Source organism: Curcuma longa, chromosome 8 (assembly GCF_044706935.1).
Source record: "Curcuma longa cultivar G26 ecotype Majalengka, Jawa Barat chromosome 8, ITB_CL_G26_1.1, whole genome shotgun sequence".
In the NCBI taxonomy this organism is placed as follows: Eukaryota; Viridiplantae; Streptophyta; class Magnoliopsida; order Zingiberales; family Zingiberaceae; genus Curcuma; species Curcuma longa.
The window spans coordinates 766,800-779,936 of record NC_133868.1 but is presented as its reverse complement, the minus strand read 5'-3'; the positions used below and the strand labels follow the sequence as shown (position 1 = coordinate 779,936).

Here is a 13,137-nt window from a genome sequence, read left to right as displayed (position 1 = left end):
GAGCGTTGGCTGTGGATAAAGCTCGGGGCTGAATGCTGGATTGGAGGAATCAGAACAAGTCAACAAGCGAAACGTTAAATAAATAAATTAATAATAATAATAATAATATACAATGATGTTTTTTATTTTTAAATCAGAAAACACGTTTTATTTTAATTTTTTATGAAAAGAACCTCTTATGTCACTGTTCTATCATATGTATTTAAATATCCTTAATATTATTCTATCTTATTCAATATTATTATCTCTCCTTTACATTTTTTTATTTTAATTTTTATATTATATTAATTATAATTTTATAATTATTATAATGTGATTCATCTCACTATTATAACAATTAAAAAATTATAATTATTTTAATTATGATATTTAAAAAAACATAATTATTATAACACCGTTTGGTTTGATCATTTTCCGTTTTCATTTTCTTATTTTTTAAAAGTTACTGTTTGCTTTGTGTTTTCCAATCTCATTTTCTACAAAATGAGAAGTCATTTTCTAGAAAATTAGAAGTCATTTTCTAAGAAAACAGATTTTCTATAGAGAAAAAAACTGTAATAGAAAAATAAAAAATGAGAAAAGGCGGCTACAGTGTCGCACACCTCCTCATCACACGATTATTTTAATAAAATAATTTATTAAATTAATAAATATAATTTGATATTTTTTTTTAATAAAATAATTCATTAAAAATAATGATTTTAATAAAATAATTTATTAAATTAATAATTATAATTTTTTATCTTTAAAAATTTAAAATAAATTTATATATATTTTAATAAAATAATTATTTCAATAAAATAATTCATTAAATTAATAAATATAATTCCTTAATTTTATTTTTTAAAATTTAAAACAAATTTATATTTATTTTAATAAAATAATTTATTAAAATAATTATTTTATTAAAATAATTAGTTAAATTAATAAATATAAGTTGATAATTTTATTTTAATAAAATAATTTATTAAAAATAATTATTTTTAGAAAATAATTCATTAAATTAATAAATATAATTTGTTAATTTTTTTTTAAAAAAATTAAAATAAATTTATATATATTAATAAAATAATTATTTTATTCATTAAATTAATAAATATAATTCTTTAATTTTATTTTTTTAATTTAAAATAAATTTATATTTATTTTGATAAAATAATTTATTAAAATAATAAATATATTTTGATAAATTTATTTTAATAAAATAATTTATTAAAAATAATTATTTTAATAAAATAATTCATTAAATTAATAATTTATTAATTTTATTTTTTAAAATTTAAAAGAAATTTATATATATATTAATAAAATAATTTATTAAAATAATTATTTTAATAAAATAATTTATTAAATTAATAAATATAATTCATTAATTTTATTTTTTAAATTTAAAATAAATTATTCTTTAAATTTATAAATATTTAAATTAAAATTTATTAATTTATTAATTTGATTTCAATTAGATTTCAAATTATGTAATTTTGTATTAGAAGGTCAGGTTTGACCCCTTTCTAATATGGTTGATCTTTTTCTTGTATGATTTTTTTTGTGATAAGATAGTATTTTTATTAAAAAAATTCTATTTTATTTATAATTTTTTATATTAATAAAACAAACGTATTTTTTAATTTTATTTTCTAGAAAATAGAAAACAGTATATCATACCAAACGTATTTTCTGTTTTCTAAAAACTAGATCAGAAAATAAAAAATAAAAAATAAAAAATAGAAAAAAAAATTTCAAACCAAACGCCAAGTGTTCCATGATTTAGAAATAAAAATTATTTTTTTAATTTGTATCCAAAAAATATAACTGATTTTGAAAACTAATTTTAAGAGTTTATATGTGGTAAGATAAATACCTTTAAAATCTTTTATCATTCATAGATATTACAATTATAATAATTATGATTTATAATTATTACATATTTTAGTGGCTATTGATCATAATTATAATATATTTAACTATTTTAATCGGACTAAAATTGACTCAATAGTTACGCATCACAACTACTATCCTTGTAATAGTTATGCTATTTTGATAATAAAATAGAAATTTTATAGACATTTTAACATTAATAAAATATTAAACATCATTAAGATTGTTACTGAATACTAAAGAGTATTTTAATTTCTTTTTTTAAGGTAAAGTTTTTTAATTGCACCCTCAATCGGTTTCAGACACTTGCACAACACACCATATACATAGCATTATCTCCCAACTCATCGGACCTATTGATTTAATGAATAAATCTCACCCTTTGGCAAGTTAAAGAAAAATATATTAAGTACATGTGCTTGTTATTATATAAGAATTAAGAGCACGTACATCCATAATAACAGAGGTCTAATTCGATTATATAGTCTGTATAAATTGAACGACTTCAAACGGTCCTGCTCAATACACACAAAGTGTACTAGTGTAATTTTATAGTCAAGATAAACTAATACCAATTACACTACAACCGTTCCAATGGTTTGTCCCAATCCATCTTGGTTGTGAGCTACTATTTATAATTTATAAGGAACTGATAACATGATCTTTTGTATGACACACACCATATTATCTAGAATATAAATTAAGTGGGCAACTACATTAACATATATCAGAAATATAAAATGTAAACATTTGACCAAAGTGATTCTCATTTTAAATTAGATGTTCATATAAAAAACTAGGCTTATAGTATACATCCTAACACTTTTATATAGTGCTCAAGTCGACTCAAGCAGATCTCAAGTCGACTCTAGCTCTACTTGATCCTCTATCTCCGCGACGACTTTGTCCTCAGGTCGACTTGAGTCCAACCTCAAGTCGACTCTAGTCCGACGTGGCATTTCCCGATAACCTTCGCCTCTCTGTGTCGTTATCTGGTGCTCAAGTCGACTCTAGTCCTTGCTCCAGTCAACTTGAGTCCGAAGTGGAGAAACAGAACGCGCAGAACTTCCGTTTGCGGGTTGACTGGACTTCAGGTCAACTTGAGTTTCACTCAAGTCGACTCCAACATGGAAAAAATCAATTTTTTCACCTAGAATCTATGTGTTCATTCTCTCCAACCCTGCAGAACAAGTTAGACAAATAACATGCAAATAAGATTTTGGAGAGTCAGTTCCTAGAACTGTCTCTTGGTCTTAACTTCAGGTCTCTAGTGAGACCTTGGATTAAACCGACGCCTACTGTTCCCCTTGGAGAACGCGTCTTGATCCACTCCAAGAGAATTTTACCTTTGTCAATCAAGTCCTCCTGACTCGTAGGACTTTTGCTCGGCTCTGTCCTCAGCCCCCAGGTTTTATGCTACGGCTCGGTCCTCTCTGACCCTCCCAGACTTCTGCTGAGACTCAATCCTCCAGATCAGCCCAAACTTCTACTGTGACTCGGTCCTCCAGACCAGCCCAGACTTCACCTGGTGCTTCGACTCTGCCAAGGTTTCTGTCGGATCCTCCAGATCAGGGCTTACTTGTGTCTAGCCGCAACTAGGACTTAGTCCTTTACCTAACCTCAACTAGGAGTTAGCTCAACTTGCTCAAACCTGCTCCCTGCATACTTATATTAACAACATCAGCTCATCAACACACTTAACTTGAACTTGATGCCATTATCAAAACTAAGGTTCGATCGTCTGGTACTCCTTGCACCAACAGTGATGTTATATTTGATGAAAAAGACACTTGGTCATGGAATTAAATGGCGTTAAAGAAAATATTCCTATAGATTTGATGATGATAAGAAATTGCAACAACCTATGGAGGATGAGCAACATGAGGAAATCACTCAAAATATTTCCATAACATGTCAAAGTATGAATCACAAAGGCCACAATGTGTTTGAAGAAGACAAACATGGATGTCTAATTATGAAGTGATTGGAATTGACCAAGGTGATGATCCACTTATATATTTTACTTTGTTTTCAGATTGTAACCCCACTTTGTTTTTAGATTGTAACCCTACTATCTTTAAAGTGACTGTAAAAAAACCAAAATGGAGAAAAACTATGAATGATGAAATTATAGCAATTAAAAAAAAATAATATATAGGAGTTATGTAATCTTCCTAAAGGGCAAAAGACAATTGGTGTAAAGTAGATTTACAAGACAAAGTTAAAGGAATATGGTGATATTGACAAGGGCTATAAGAAAGAATTTGGTATTGATTATAAAGAGGTTTTTGCTCGTGTGGAAAGACATGATACAATCAGAGGTGATATCGATGGCAACCCAAAATTCATGGTCTATCTTTCAATTGGATGTAAAATCAACATTCCTCCATGGAGATTTGAAAAAACATATATTTATTGACAACCTCTTGGTTATATGAAATTTGATAATGAGCATAAAGTCTATAGATTAAAGAAAACTCTATATGAATTAAAATTGTAAGCCCCATAAGCTTGGTATAATCGTATAAAAACTTATTTTTTAAAAGAAGGATTTCAAAAATATCCTTATGAACATACTCTTTTCTCTAAAATTGAAGATAGAGGGAAAATATTGATAGTTTGCTTTATGTAGATTACTTGATCTACATTGAAAATAGTATATCTATGTTTGAAAATTTAAAAAAATTCATGATGATAAAATTTGAGATGTTTATCTTGGTATATGCATTATTTTCTTGGTATTGAAATGGTGCAAGTTTCTGTTAGAATTTTTATTCCTCAAAGAATATATGTGAAAGAAATCTTAGGCAAGTTTCAAATAAAAGATTGCAATACTGTAAACACTCCATTTTAGAGTGAAGCTACACAAAGACATTAGAGGAAAAAAGGTTGATGTCACACTTTACAAATAGATAGTGGGAAGTTTAATGTTTGACAACGACAAGACCTGATATAATGCATGTTGTAAGTATAATTAGCAGGTACATGAATTGTGCTACAAAAGTGCATCTCTTGGCTATAATTTTTTTTTTTATACTTGCAAAGTATTAAAGAATTTGAGTTGTTCTACAAAAAGGGAGAAAAGTCAGATCTATTTGGTTTTACAGAGAGTGATTATGCAAGAGATCTAGATGATAAAAAAAAGTACATCTAAGTATGTTTTCATATTGTGGACAAGAGTCATTTCATGGTCATCAAAGAAATAATCTATTGTTATCTTATCATTCATTGAAGTTAAGTTTGTTGTTGCAACATCGTGTACTTGTCAAGTTATTTGGCTAAAGAAAATTCTTAAAGAATTACATTTCAAAGAGGATGGACCTACTCAGATTTATTGTGATAACAGTTCAGTAATAAAGCTTTCTAAAAATCCAATGTTATATAGTTGAAGTAAACACAGATGTGAGGTATATTTTCTTGAAGAATCTCACAAATGATGAAGTCGTTAATCTTATTTACTATGGAAGAGAGGCTTAAATTATTGAAATACTAACCAAGCCTCTCAAATTTTCTACATTTCAAAAGCTAAAAAAATTACTTGATATTTCTACATAGAGTTTTAAAGTTTAAACTCTTATTAAATTGATTGTTGCATTTGAATATCAATTTAAGGGAGGAATTATTGATAAAATTTAATGTAAATGTTAATGTGGGTTGATGAATTGATATATTTTAATTAGTGATGAATGTTAGTGGTTATAGTGTTGGGAGTGGGAGTAGTGGGAGATGTGGATAGTTATCAAAACTGCTCAATTACCTCACCACTTACCCCACTACTCTTCCTTTATTAAAGGTGCGTCCAAGTTCTGGAGAGAACGGTTGTTGAATTTTTTTTGAAAGCTGTGTGCCTTGTGGAAATCTCTTTGAAGGATGAACATTTATTGTTGATAGAGATTTAGTTTATGATAGCGAAGGGTTGTTTGATTCGTAATATCCTTCCGACAACAAACACGACTAACAACAAGATCAACAAAGAATCGTTGTAAATATTTATAGTTTTTTTATTTGATAATTCATGCATTTGAAACAACAATTGTATTAGAGCCAAGTTTTGAATGCATAATTCTATTTTGAGATTATCTCATAATAAGTATGCTTAGGCCTAATTTATACTGTTCATGTAAAAGTAAAATTATGAACCTAATATTGCAGGAACATAAATGATACTGTTTATAAAAAATATGAACATTAGTTGCATCATAAATAGTACTTGTACTGTTCATGTGCATTTTTTTCTTTAATGTTTGAAAAAAATTAGATGAATAGTAACTATACGAAAAAACATTTAAAAAGTTATAAATAGTAATTGCACCGTTCACATCTCGGCTACTGTTCATTTATATTATGAATAGCGTTAATATTGTTCACGATAAAAATGTGCTGAATAGTAACCATAAAAAAATGCATTAAATTTTTTTTTTGAAATGCATGGGATGATGGCATAAATGAAGTTAGCATTTTTTTGGCATGTTATAAAAACTGTTTGCATTAGAAAAATTAAAATGCGTATGTGATTTTCTCTTTACTGTTTCAATTGGATTTAAATAGATAAGATGAGATGTGATGTTTCCCTTTATTGTTTTAATTGGATTGAAATAGAACTGGGCTTGAAAAAATATATATATTTGAGTTTAGGTCAAAGTCCAATTAGATTAGTTTTAATGAGGAGGACTAAGTTTGCACTCGAGACTCGGTAACTCACTCAGACTCAATCAGTCGAGTACTGCTAAGTGTTTTAGCACTTGGGAGCACAACATACCGAGTGGTTGATTGAAAGAACAACTTGAACTCAAATTTAAACAACTTGGACTCGGCTCGCTTACGGAGTCGGCATTGCTCACAAACCAAGCGACTCGGGTATACCGAGTGGGTACTTGGACTCGGTTAACAGTGTGACTTGGATTTGTCGAGTGGGGACGCTAGCCTAGTCGTTCGAGATGTACTTACTCGGATTTGAATTCGACTTGAAGAGTTTGTTTTTGATTGGACTCTAGCAAACGAAGCGTAGAAGCGCTCGGGGTGCTCAGGAGGAGTCGATCACACTCAGACCATTCAAAATCTGTATTCAATAGTTAATCTGACCAAGAGTATTTTGATGGACCAAGAAGGGCACACAAGGAGTGAGTTGGAAGGGCTTAATACATTTGATAGACAAGAAGCCAAGAGGATGTCTACTCAAGGTAAGTTGGTGATATGAGTTAAGTGACTTGTACTTAAGATGAGGGTAGAAACTCAACTAAGACAGACTCAATGTTACTTGATTTGATTCAGGGTTCTAGGCGACCAAAATCAAGTTCTGAGTAATCAAAATTGAGTTTCGAGCTATTGAAACCAAGTTTTGGGCATCGAAATCGGGTTCTGGGCGATCGATTATCTGTCAAAAAACATGTTCGACCAATCGATGCATAGTATTTTTATCATTATTTGTTTTGAACAAATAAGTTGCAGAGGATCAAGCAATCATTTGTAGGATCGGTGTGTGCGCTAGAGGGGGATGAATAGCGCACGCTCGTTTGTTCTTTCTATCAAAAACACTAGCAGCGGATATTAAATACCAACACACAGACTAGCAGATTTTCCTTTGTTCCTAATCCCCAAGGTTAGTACATCCAAGATTTATGTACAGGAAGGGGCCTGCCCACTAATGGTCTCTTTTCTAAAACTTTTTTAGAGCCAAAAAAATTCGTCTTACAGTGTAAATAATATAAAAGGAAATACAAGACAATAAGACTTAATTAAAATAAAGCAAATACTCATGTAGTCGATCTAAATGCCCTTGAGTACAACGCTGAAGGTGCATGGAATTCTGTCTTGTTGTTATATTTGGGAGGTGTCCTAAGGCAATCGCCTTATGATTATACTTTGTATTGAATAAATTCACTGTTTAAGTGCATATTTTATATGTTTGATTGGATCTTAGACTTGTTCACTGAATGTCCACAATACATTTCATAGCATGAGAGAATTTGTGATACGATCACAAACTGTGAGTTTCTCTACATGTGTAATTATGAAAGTATTGAAACTATCCCTAGTCGATGAATTGATGAACACGGACGTCATCGATTCTGTTGAGACTAGCACGTTTATACTCCTTGGTTTACCAAGCAGTAGCTCTCACTAGCTGGAGACATTGGATGTTGAGAGTTAAACGTGGATGCTAGTTAAAGGTAGCTAGTTCATTGGAGTGACCTGCCATGAGACTTCATGTGGTTCCTTTTATGTCAATGAAGTTCTCAGTGCAGCTTAAGTGCGAGTTTCCTTAGACTTGCGGTATTCAAGTCACCTTGGTCGCGGAAGCTTATACTTTAACATCTTAAGCAAGCATCTCCAAGGAGGTGTGGACCCGAGATGATTGGGTATAAGTTGAAGTGCCCGAAGGTGTTTGAATAGCCCACAGAGGATTCACCGCTCTTTATAAAAGAGACGTATACCCTACGACCGCTTGTTTGGATTGTTACTGAAAGTCTTTGGCCAAAGCAACACGTATTCTTGAACACGTGTACGAGTAACTCGAATCCTCAGAACAAGGAAGTAAGCTTGGGCTAGGTGTGACGTAGTCAGCCTAGTGGGGACTGACACACACAGACCATGTCCTGAACCAAGCGGGTATAAGACGGTGAAAGGAACGAGGCACGTTTCAGTAAAGCTGCTGAAGGGTTTAGAAATTGTTCTGAAATCAGTTATTGATTTTTCGGTCAATTGGGGATCATGATGTACTACTAGGTGCCACTCATGATCGATCCGAAATTAAGGAGTTAATTTCGGACGGCCAACATAACCGGAAACCTATTGGGTCACACGCATTACAAGTTTGGAAGGACTTAAAACGAGTTTGAGAATTAGATTCTCAGAACAGAAGAAATCCGGTTAGACCGGACAAAGGCAAATGATGGATTCTATCTTATGAAGATGGATTAAACGAAATCGGAAATGATCTGGTTGTTGAACCAGACAAACCGATTTTGAACCAAAGATTGAACCAACTTGGTTTGGTTCATGTTGGAAGGCATTTTGGCAAAATGGAAGGCATGACGGGCTTCGTCTTGAGAAGACGAAACAAACGAAACTTGTTTGGGTCAAATCGGAGTTCGTTTGGTTACTTCAATTAAAGGTTTTGGTTATGAACCAAAACCAAACCAATTTTGAACCCGGAACCAAACCAACTTTGAACTTGAAACCCGGTTCAACCCGGTTTAAGGGAAAACCCTAAAACCGGTTCAACCGGTTCAAGAAGCAACCTGCTTCTTCCCTCAAACGCAATTTTTCCCAGCCCCAAGCGCCGACCGCCAAAGAAAAAGGAAGGAAACAAATCCCGATCAAGCGGATCGCGCAAACAAGGAAGGAAATCTTTTCTTCCATCCATCAAGCACACAAAGAAGGAAGAAGATCTCTGATGGTTCTTGATCTGGCGGTGAAGAAGGAAGGAGATGCTAGATTTTCCAAATCCCCTTTAAGAAGGAAAGAGGGTGGCCGGTTGGTCTAAGGAGGGTTTCGGTTCTTTAAAGAAGAGGGCTGGCTATGGTTGCTTCCCTTTTTCTAGCCGCCCCACCTCTTGCCGATTCTTCTTCTTCCCTTTGCTTCTGTTGCCCGATCCAGATTGGGTTCCTTTGTTTCTGCCGCCCTTCCAATCGCCGGAGCTTTCTAAGCTCTGCCTGCGGTTGCTGAAAAAGGAGCTCGCCGGAGAACCACTTCACCTTGCCAGAGCTTCTGCCGGTGTTTGCTCACCTTGCTGCTTGCGGCTGCTGTCCGGCCTTGCTTGAGCTTGAACTGCTGTGCTTGCCGGAGTTTGCTGCCGTTGTTCTGCTTTGCTGTTGTTGCCTGCTGCTGCTGCCAGATATGACTATTAGTCCTTGCTCCTGAAGTCACCATGGTTCCCAACATAAGGAGTTATATGCTTTGGTTTCGTCAAACGTCACCCGTAACTGAGTGGACTATAAAGGCGATTACTGGGTGTATAACGAGTTATGTAGTGGGATGTGAGTGATGTAGATGAGATCTATCCCTCCCATATAACGGGAGTGATATCTTAGTTCTTGATAGAGTGAGACCACTAAAGTGCATGGCCATGTCCAAATGAGTCAACATGAGATATTGAGCTCGTTTGATTGAGTGAGCCTACTTGGAGTTCAAGACATAGATTGATTAGAGGATGACACGGTCTATGCCTCGGTTTAATCAATCTTGATATCAAGGATAGAAGGACATGGTCACATATTGTGAGAGTCACAATTAATAGTCACAAGGTGATGTTGGATCTCAACATTCTTGTAGCTTGGGTAGTAGTGATGTGTTGCTAGATACCGCTCACTACTTATGTACCTAAATGAGTTTAGGGGTCATCATAAATATTGACTTGACTTTTTGCCATGTCATCATTATGTTGACTTGACTCATGCCACCTCATGGTCAATTATTGAGTTGACCATTTGACCTTTAGGTGAGGTGGCATAAGTGATGACCAATGGTGAGCCTCCACATCATTCCGGCTCGTGCCTTTGAGAAGATCACCGGAAATTAGTTTACCGGCGATCGTTAGAAAACCCCGGAAACGAAAGCAACGTGTGTTGTTGCGCGTTTCCGATATTAGGGTATTCTTCTGTATCGACCGTTGCTGATTTACGGCTAGTACCGCGACCAGCAACGCGACTCGTGCTTGAGAAGCTGTCCCGACAAACTTGGCGTGGATCACCGATAGAGCAACTCAACGGTTCATGCCATTTCCGCTGAAAGTCATACGTCAGGTATACCTAGAATAAATGGTTATTCTAAAATTTTAAATTTCTATTATCTGTGCAAACCTGTTGTATCTTGCATGCGTGCGTTGTGAGTGTTGTAATAATTAGTTTATTATTTGTTTTGCTTCCGCTGTGTATGTTTTTGAAACGCATAAACACGCGCAACGCACCTAGCCGATCCCAACAGTGGTATCAGAGCCAGGCTGTGCAAGCAAACGCGGAAAAATATTTTTCATATTATAGTTTGTATATTAGGAAATATATATTTTAAATTAAGAATTTTCTAATTATAGAAATTCCTTAATTTGTTAAGGAAATTTCAATTTAGGAAATTTTATTTTCCTAAAATAATTAGAATTTCCTAATTTAAATTTTTATTTCCTAAAATAAAATATGTGGTTAAATTTGGAATTGTTTCCTAATTTAACAAAAGATCGCGATTCATGAAATCAGATCTTTAAACATATTTTAACAAACCATAATTGGAAATTTATAATTAGTTGCCATATATGCCATGCCATATAAAATTGTCATGTTTAGCTGCATTATGCCATGCCATATATGCCATGCCATATAAAATTACCATGACTAGTTGCATTATTTATGTCATGCCATAAATGCCATGTCATGTAGATTTTGCATGAAAGATGATGAGACTGAAAATCCCTTATTTAAAATATTAAAGCTAACACCTTCCGTTAATATGCTTTGAACCAGAACTTGGTTTCTGGCTTGGGTTGTTGGACTCTCTCCAAGCCCAAACCTGAAATCAAATATGTTCAAATCATAGAGACTCGATCTCGTGATTAACGGGTTGACTTTAACTTGAAGCATTGACTTGTTGGACTCTCTCCAAGGTCAATGTGGATAGAGGTGAAGTTGGGTGCTATGTATACGATGCATACGTGTTAATGCGTTAACAACCCGATGTTTATGCCAATATTCAATTAGTTGATAGCATAATGTGATAGTTATGTATACGCGATACATAATTGACACACGATGTCTACCACCGTAGCTAAGAATAGCTTGTTGGACTCTCTCCAAGGTTATTCTTATCTATGGTGGATATCAACCCATTTGGAGAAAAATAATTATCTCCCGAATCAGAGTAAGGGCTCTCGAATTCGTAAAATAAATGGGAATTATTTATATAAAAATTGTTTACAAATATATTCAAAACTCATCTCTCATATATGCTCGATTTGTTTTCTTTCTTAGGTTAATCGTTTAAGAATGTCGTCTTTGAATTTGCGTACGATTTTGGATACCAATAAGTTGACTGGCCCTAACTTCCTGGACTGGTATAGAAATTTGAGAATCGTTCTCAAAACTGAAAAACTAGCCTATGTCCTTGATGACCTTCTTCCCACATCCTTGGCAGATGATGCAACTGATGACCAAAAGTTGGCCTATCAAAAACATCTGGCTGATTCTGAATTAGCTAGTTGCATCATGTTAGCCTCTATGTCACCCGACCTGCAAAAACAGCATGAGCATATGGATGCTTATACTATTATTTTTCATCTTCGTGAGTTGTTCGATGAGCAGGCGAGATCCGAACGGTTCGATGTCTCTAAGCTCCTCTTTCGCTCACGAATGCAGGAAGGTACATCTGCAGTACAACATGTATTGAAGATGTACGGGTACATTGAGAGGCTAGGGACACTCGGTTTTGCGATGGACCACGAGTTAAGTATTGACTTAATTCTGCATAGTTTATCCGACAGTCATTCACACTTTGTGATGAACTATCGAATGAACCGAATCGAGTCCACGATACCGGAGTTGATCAACATGCTCAAGACTATTGAGCCATCTGTCAAGAATGAGAAGAAGGCTGTGATGCTGGTTGATTCCTCTAAGAAAGGTTCTAAGAGAAAGGCAACTCGTCAGAATAAAGGGAAGAAAAAGAAGGCCAAGGTTACTGAACCTGCTTCAAAAGGACCATGCCATCACTGTGGCAAGATGGGTCACTGGAGAAGAAACTGCAAGGCTTATCTTGAGACTGTGAAGGCAAAGAAGGCATCTGATGCTGCATCCGCCTCAGGTATTTTCGTAATCGAATGCCATACTATTTCCTCAAGCACTTGGGTATTAGATACTGGGTGTGGCTCACATATATGTAATGACATGCAGGGGCTAAGGAAAAGTAGAAGACTTGCCAAAGGAGATTCAAGCTTACGAGTTGGAAACGGAGCAAAGGTTGCAGCTGTAGCCATTGGAACGTACTTGTTGAATCTCCCTAGTGGACATGTCTTAGAGTTGGAAAACTGTTATTATGTTCCTGCTTTAATAAAGAACATTGTTTCTATTTCTTGCTTAAATAGAAAAGGTTTTCATTTGACTTTTAGTAACAATTGTTGTTACATAACTTTGAATGGAATTCTTTATGGAACCGGAACGTTATATAATGGTATCTACGTGTTAGAAAATTCCAACGAAGCATTCAATATCGAAACAACCAATAAACGTGCTCGAATAGATGATCCGTTATCCTCCTACACATGGCATTGTCGTC

At 33.9% G+C, this 13,137-nt stretch overlaps 1 protein-coding gene across 1 annotated transcript; it reads left to right on the top strand.

The window, feature by feature from the left end:
* The first annotated feature begins 12,181 nt into the window (after positions 1-12,181).
* On the top strand, positions 12,182-12,930 carry LOC141832800 (uncharacterized). The gene is made up of 2 exons (XM_074720180.1): positions 12,182-12,666; positions 12,756-12,930. Exons 1-2 carry the CDS (start codon positions 12,216-12,218, stop codon positions 12,770-12,772), a joined length of 468 nt encoding a protein of 155 aa, XP_074576281.1. The 5' UTR covers positions 12,182-12,215; the 3' UTR covers positions 12,773-12,930.
* The last annotated feature ends 207 nt before the right edge of the window (positions 12,931-13,137 follow it).

Coding starts and splice junctions, on each gene's coding strand:
- LOC141832800 (XM_074720180.1), top strand. CDS start 12,216: ATGCAGGAAGGTACATCTGCAGTACAACATGTATTGAAGATGTACGGG.